At 47.3% G+C, this 7750-nt stretch overlaps 2 protein-coding genes across 2 annotated transcripts; one reads left to right on the forward strand and one right to left on the reverse strand.

Annotated features, from left to right (window-relative positions):
• The first annotated feature begins 391 nt into the window (after positions 1-391).
• On the forward strand, positions 392-1748 carry LOC109481458 (P2X purinoceptor 7-like). Its single transcript, XM_019784044.1, has 2 exons — positions 392-833; positions 1380-1748. Exons 1-2 carry the CDS (start codon positions 454-456, stop codon positions 1540-1542), a joined length of 543 nt encoding a protein of 180 aa, XP_019639603.1. The 5' UTR covers positions 392-453; the 3' UTR covers positions 1543-1748.
• A 554-nt stretch (positions 1749-2302) lies between these two features.
• On the reverse strand, positions 2303-7475 carry LOC109481457 (discoidin domain-containing receptor 2-like). Its single transcript, XM_019784043.1, has 4 exons — positions 3908-7475; positions 3527-3758; positions 3011-3157; positions 2303-2654 (listed from the first exon to the last, which is right to left on the reverse strand). The coding sequence occupies exons 1-4, from the start codon at positions 6245-6247 to the stop codon at positions 2389-2391; spliced, it is 2985 nt and encodes a 994-aa protein (XP_019639602.1). The 5' UTR covers positions 6248-7475; the 3' UTR covers positions 2303-2388.
• Between the last annotated feature and the right edge of the window lie 275 nt (positions 7476-7750).

The following is a 7750-nucleotide window of genomic DNA, read 5'->3' on the forward strand; positions in this document are numbered from 1 at the left end:
AAAGGTAAGAGTCAAGAGTGATCCCGAATGCCTTCTCAGCTGCAGATCTCCCCCCCTTATTTTTTGGATATTCTGAACGGAGACACAGAGTGCACAGAGACACACTATGGAAAATCTTAAGAACATATGGCATACCTGAGAAGTACATAAACATATTCAAATCTTTGTACCAAAATTCCAAGTGTTGTATCAAAACAAAGACAGGGGTCACAGCTATGTTTGAAATTGCTACAGGGGTTAAAGGGGAAGTCCAATACTTTCAGTTTTGGGGCCTTTCTACCCAAAATCCTATTTGTAAATGGTGATTTATTGGTTTCTGCCAACCCCGCACATATTTGCCGTGGTATCTGACCCGATTGATGTTTCGCGGCTAGCGCCAGATTGTCCGCTAGGCGGCGCTGCGACTGAATCTGTGACGTAAAAGGTTTCATTCTGCTACTAGCGTAAACAACAATGGCGGGCGTGCAACCCTTCCGATTTGAACCACAAACTGACAGTAGTGGCGACTCTGAGCCCGATCCAGGCGATGACAACGTTTGGGATGGCGGTGATGTGGAGACAGAGCGTTGGAGGTTGGGGAACCGGAACTGGTGCCGCTGTGGACAAGACGAAGACAACAGAAACTGCCTGGAAATGCCCTCTGTACGGGAGAGTGTTTGTTGTCACGACCTACCAGAGCTGACAGACACTGACAAGAACGTCGGTACAGACCACCGATGCATCAGAAATCACCCTGACTTCGATGTGATTCTCCACCCGGCAAACCTCCGAACTTTGCTGATTTTTCGGTGGGATCTGATCCAGCAGGGCGTGCAGGAGCCGGTCTCTAACAGGTCGGTACCGCGGTTTGTTTACGTTGCAATTCACTCAACCCTTTGACGGATTTATTTATATCGACCGCCCATATGCCCAACAGAAAGGAATTGAGGTGGCAGAATACTACCTTTCCTGTTTTGTGGTTTATAACAACTTGTCAAAACAACACCTTTTTGTCTGCTAATTACATTACATTTCTGTATGCGTTGTAATCTTAGACACATGTGTTAGTCGGATTTACATTTTCCCATAATAATTGTGCTCACAGCTAGTACAGTGGTCGTCACATTTTTGGTTCCATCTGGAATTGTAAGGCTTTGAAATCTGAGGTGCTATTTGTTTTAAATAAAGAAAACAGCTAGCTACATGCGTACTTCTGCCATATAGACTGAAAATTTCAACAGAATTCAATGACAACTAGAGTTCCACGATCTCATACCTTTGTTTTGCAATACAAATGCATATGGTGGAACTTCTAAATGTCTGTTTGACATATTGTACCACCAACCCCATACTCGTCAATAGTTGTAACTAAAGTATTTTTAATTTTATATGATCACCAGAGCAATGCGACTCATCGCCTACACAAGTTTCACCTGCTGGATACATGGGCGCCTGGGAGGGAGAGTGAGAAGAGTAGTGCCATCTTGTGTGGTCAGATACATTCGAGAACGCTATCCTGAGCCAAGTGGAGTATACGTTGGATTCCTGGAGGCAGATGACTAAACTTTATTTTGTTTCTGTGGTCTTGATCCAAAAATGACTGTAAAGCTGCACTTACGTTACATTGTATCATGTTTTGTTCTAACTATGACATCTCTTATCATGGACTCTAGGACATAGCCTAGTTATACTGAAGTAGATATATACATCAAGATATAGGTCTTAAGGAAAAAAAAATTCTTTCAACCATTGGAAAAAATAACATCACCATTGGAAAAAAATGCATTTTGCAATTACATGTATAACAAACCAAAATGACAATTATATGTCAACTTATAATTGTGTAACACTGTAGTTTCTGGAACGTTGTGTCACCAAACACCATTAATATCTGTGCATCATCATCATCATTGAACATCTACTGTGCATTACATATGCTCAGAGCACACTGCAAGAATAGACTACACTGCTAAAAAATTCAAGTCTGAACTACTAGATTACATGTAGGCAACAATAAAAGCATTGTAACAAGAAAAGTGCAACATTTATGCTTGCCATCTATATACAACATCTACATATGAAGACAGATTGCTGGTTTTCCCGTTCATTAGGACTTCCTTAGGAAAGCCAAAATGCAACTTTATACTTTTACTATCAATGTGAAAGCATTGAATTAGGTTAGATTATGAAGATTATGACTTGATTTAGATACATGGAACAGTCTAAAGAAATTACATGATGTACAGAATCACTGACACAACAATGCAAAATAATGTAAACACCTATATGTACTACATGTAAGGTGTAGGATAATGGTCTTGTGCAACAGACATAAAAAACTGTCAAAAAATAAAAGTATCTGTCTCTGTTATATTTCACCTGTGCAGATAATCAAAAAGCACTTCAAAATTACACAGTGTGAAACCTAGCAAACCTAGACTTAAACTCTGCAATGGCTGTCTCCTTGTCTGGGGGCTCAACTGGGGCGATGTTCCGAGGGATGGTTGGTGGTGCAGCCAACACAGCCTCCCCCATCTTCCACCGTCCGGACCTCAGCCGTTCCACCGTGTCGCCCATCAGCTGGTGTCTGAAGTTGTAGGTACGCGGTCCTGTCACAAACTTCACCACCCAGTCACTTGACCTCTTAGACCATACCAGACGACACTGTGGTTCACCTACATGAAGGAAAGATTCAAGGCTTAGCAATATAAAAACACATTTCATAAAATTTGAGGGGGAAACTATACCTTCGCCTTCAAATACTACAAAGATGTATTCGTCTGAAAGGACAATAATTATCAGGCTAATACTGTAACAGAATAAACAGATGCAAGTTATACTGAGAGCATAATCTACCTGTGTGCATTTTGTACACATGTTGCAATGTTGAAAAATTAGGATTGTAATGTACTGTAATGTGTATTCAGTTATTGAAAGAGCAAGGATGTGAAAGTACAATAGTACCAGTAGTTTGCCACCTACCCTGAAACATGCAAACTAAAGTCATTCAAAGTACATGTCTGCCACATACCATCTTCATCTAAGGCTGGAGGATTGAGCGCGTTCTCGTTGTGGTCCATAGCAGCAAGCTGATGTCTAGCTTTCATCCCCAAGTAGCTAAAACGCAATCGCTTGGGTGCATACTTCAGTACCAGGTTGTGGTAAACCTCTATGGTTCCTGCAGATAACAAATTGAATAAATTGCATATTTTCTTATGGCATAGTTATTGAAACTGCCCTTCAAGAGAAATGCAGCAAGAGCAAGAAATGAACCATTATAGCTCTAACACCAGACTCATCATTCACCTGCAAACATGTATAGTTCCTGTCAGCCACTAGTGACCTTGCAGCAGAAGTGGGAAAAGCCCTTGAATCCTTGTCAAAAAGCCAGGCAGAGAGAGAGAGATAGAGAGAGAATGTTACCTAAAGGACCAAACACAGATCAACTTCCATGTGTAGTTTCTTATTGGGATCAATTATCATCTAACAAAGATGGTGAGAGATGACAGCTGAAATTTTAAAAGACAATCTAAATTGTAACACTCACCTGTGTGTTTGAACGCAGTGAGCTGTCCCAGATCCTTCATAAGGGCCTTTTCCATCACGACTTCCTTCAGGGCTGTGTGGGCTGGGCTGTCTTCCTTCAGCCACTCTGTGTGCCGGGTAGTCTGCCTCCTAGGAATGGGTGGATGTGGACACCTGTGGTACACTTCACTGGTCCCCCATGAGTGGATGTTGCAGGCATGGCTAAGCAGGGACCTCCACTTCTCCCTCAGCTCCTGGGTAGTGATGAAAGCAAGATGAGGAAAGGCATGATCAGCTCGCTGCCATGGATCACAAATATTGAATGACATAAGTGCAATTGCTGGGTCTATCAATTACATAGGTAAGTAACTTGAGAGGGTAAACCAGTTTTAATGAGAAGCACCTGACGGCCCTCGTCCTTGAAGAACTCTCCCGTGTTCTCGATGACCTGCTCGTCGCTCAGGTGGGCGTACGGCTGCTCCTTGGCCAAGGTCAGGATCTCCCACAAGGTCACGCCGAAGGCCCAGATGTCGCTCTGACTGGTGAATTTACCCATGAGAATGCTCTCCCATGCCATCCATCTAATCGGCAGTACGGCGCGGCCCTGTATCCTGTAGTAATCTGCACAGTACAAGTTCCGACTCATCCCGAAGTCCGCTATTCTAACCGAGTGCCTCGGCCCGACCAGGCAGTTCCTGGTGGCAAGGTCACGGTGCACGAAGTTCAAGGACGACAGGTACTTCATGCCAGATGCAATCTGAGCAGCCATGTACAGCAGCGCCCCCAAGCCAAGCATGGGTGCATTTGAAGCAGAGGGTACGGCGCCTTCGAACTCGTGTTTGAATAGATACTGGTTCAGGTCCCCATTCTCCATGTACTCAACGATCATGCACAGGGGCTCATCCCGCGTGCACACGCCCAACAGTCGCACGATGTTAGGGTCCCGCAGCCTCGCAAGGATCTTCACTTCCTTAAAGAAGTCGGTTCTGGCATTTTTGGTAGCGTCTGGTCTGAGCATCTTCACAGCCACCAGAACAGGCTTGTCCTTTGTGTGGGTGAGGCAGAAGTCTCCTCCAACAAACTCTCTCATCCCCTCCGCTTCACACAGGTGAACCTCTCCGAACTGCCCCTCCCCCAGCTTCTCCTGGAAGTGTAGGTTGTGTCGAGGGAACTCAGGTGGAGTGGAGGTGGAGTACATGTCGATGTTCACGTTGGGAACGGCGTACGTGTTGGTTCCCGCCACGCCCTGGATGTTGACGATCTCGGCCTCGGCGTAGTGCGGGATCTTGACGTTCGGGTTGGCGGCGCAGAGGCTGAAGTCTGGTTCAGCGTACACAGCATCACCTGAGTTCTCCCTGGACTGACTGACAGGCGCGGGAAGTGCCGGCAGGTCGGGAAGTTTCCTCAGGAAGTTGTGCGGCTCCTGGTACTCGGGATCGTTGGGGCGGATGCGGTGGTAGCTCGGGTTGGCGTGACGCACGCTGGGCTGGTTGTTGTGTCCGTTAGGCATGCACACGTTCAGCGCAATGTGCTGCTCAAATCCTCTTGTTTCTTTTGGAGGCTTGGCCTTGGTCTTCCTCTTGTGTCTCCACAAGATGAGCAGGATGACCACCATCAGGACAAAGATAATGGCCACCAGGATGCCCACGATGATGGCCACATTGGGGAGGCCACTCTGACCGTCCACTTCTGTGATGGACGTGTCAACTGTGGTCACTTCTGTGTGATCCGAGCCGTTAGGGTCTACAGTTGTGAGAGAAGTGGCGCTTCCGTCCATAACGATTTCCCCGTTTGGAATCTCGATGGGCAGAGGCACTGTCTCTGTCACAAGCATTGGGTCTACATACTCTTCGTCAGTAAGGTGGCTGAAGTTGCCAGTCACTGAGTCAAAGGACACCTCGCTAAAGAGCATCCAACTGTCGGCATAGGTGAAGCGAACCTTCAGGAACTTTCCAATGTTGTGGTTTAAGTTGATGGTCACCCATCGTGCACTGTAGTTGTTAGTGTCCAGTATGTGTTTGTACACTATGGGAGTGCGGGAGTAGTAGGTCCCCTCGATGCTGAAGGATATCGTTGCCTCGTCAAACACCTTGGCCTCCCGCAGGAAGAAGTTATTACAGTGGATCTTCATGGTCGTGAAGTTTCTCACGTTCTCAAACTCAAACACGATCTCCACGGGTTTCGTTCCCTTGGTCGTGTTCTTCCAGCCGACCCACTCGTACCCGGTCCACATGCCACTGGCGTCTAGGAGGAAGTTGTCCGGGCCGGTTATTCCGTCGGTGAGCTGGCCGAGTCCGCTGTACACGAGGGTCGCGCTTTTGGCGCCATCGTAGGTGGCGTCATTCACGAGCACGTCACCGCGGCTCTGTCCGGGTGGCATGGAGTAGGATACCAGGCCGTCGTTCCATTCGCAGCCGTACATCTCCACCCGCATGCAGACGGTCTGCGGCACGCCCGGGTCGTTACTGAGCGGGATGAAGCGGATGTGGTTCCCGATAAACGGCGGGTCCAGATCCCGCAACACTGGAGTCATGGAGTCAGTGTTCCCTTCCAGGAGCTCGTTGCCTGTCCTGTCCTTCCATCGTCTCCAAACCTTTCCGTCCCGGCTGTACTCGAGGCGGAACCTGCGGGCAAATTCCCTCCCAATCCCCTCATCATAGCGCCCCTGAACTGCCACAATGGTTACAAAGCGCTGCGTGCGCATGTTGACCTGGAGGTACTCGTATGATTCGTCGGTGACCATGTTCCGTGGACACCATGCTCAGTCGCCCTCGTCTTGTCTTAGTCTTGCGTAACTTGGGCCGACTGTTTCAAAATGTGAAGAGCTTGCAGAGATGTCCTCATCTGGGATCCTCTTGTCTTCCATACCCAGGGAGTATCGGCAGGTCGATGCATCTATGGCCTGTGAACTCTTGTACAGTGTCATCAGAAGCAAGAGCCCGAGTGCAGCCCCTGTTCCTCTCTCCATGGTGGCAGCACCAAGTGTCGGTCAACTGATTACAGTGCCGTTTTTCCACCAATTGTTTTAGTAGCTAATCCCTCCGATGAGTCTTTCCACCAGAGAGCATGGGCTCAGTGTAGCATGGCAGGAGGTCCCCCTCCTCAAACTTGCCTCCCTGCTGGAATGCACCAAGGCTGTACTTTTCCCTTCCACCAATATTTGCAGAAGCTCTCTCTCCAGCTTTCGCTCGGGAGGCAAGTTCCTGTGGTGTTTGACGAATAGTCACCTCCCCGCAGCTAAGTCTGTTGTCTTACTGGTGAAGCAGTGCACACACAAAGTGGGTGTCCGGATGGAGGGAAGTTTTTCTTTTATCTCTGACGAGTCCTGATCAGGAAACCTGGTTCAGATCGGCTCGGCGCGTCGATGACAAGCCTTGCACGTCTGCTGTGGTTGGTAGAACACTGTCGCGTGTGCAGGACCCTTGTAGCTAGGTGGGTGTTCTATCTCAGCACACCGCCACTTCTGTCGTGCATCCACCGGCTTCAGTCAAATCCCTTGGTTTGGGCAGTGGGATACCCTCAGGCCAGCCCGGACTGCTCTGGAGTCGAAACACACTGACACAAAGTCTTCCCACAGGATCGTACCAACTCAGGCTCAAATATAAACAGAAATTGTGTCTCTTCAGTGTTTGGTGCCCTCTGTGAAACTTATCTGGTTATCAAAGTCGTCAGCTCCACAGCTATACCTGCATCAACATCCTTTATGTCGTCTTCTCTCTTCAGTATATTCTTCGGTCAGTACTTCAATGAAGGATCTTCAATATACTTGTCCTGCTTATCAAGCAAACATCTCTGGCAGCAAAAATGTGTTCAATCCATTTCTCGGATCCGGACAGTTTGTTGACAACGTGAAGTTCAAGTGCCGGTGAAAATTCCCTCCCGGCGTGTGCTACAGTTCACCTCTGACCCCGGGTTGGCCCATCCCATTCCAACCCGGGGGTGTTCTATTTCTGCTACTTACACTCTTCCCCCCTTACGATGGGGACAAACTTCTCCTGAAGTTATATATCAGGTATCTATAGCATACTCTAGGACTACCATATAACATACTGTAATAACAGAAAGTCACGTTGAAGTTAACAGTAGCAACAGGGTATATATATATATTGAACAATACATAAACTCGAAGTTAGGATATATTGTAATGTAAATGAGTAAAAGTCAAAATATAACAAACCGACAAATGAGTCGCATAGTAAGTATACTATATAATGAATAACAAAGTACTCTATTGAGTTCTGCCAAG

This window comes from Branchiostoma belcheri, unplaced genomic scaffold (assembly GCF_001625305.1).
Source record: "Branchiostoma belcheri isolate BF01 breed outbred unplaced genomic scaffold, Haploidv18h27 scaffold559, whole genome shotgun sequence".
In the NCBI taxonomy this organism is placed as follows: domain Eukaryota; kingdom Metazoa; phylum Chordata; class Leptocardii; order Amphioxiformes; family Branchiostomatidae; genus Branchiostoma; species Branchiostoma belcheri.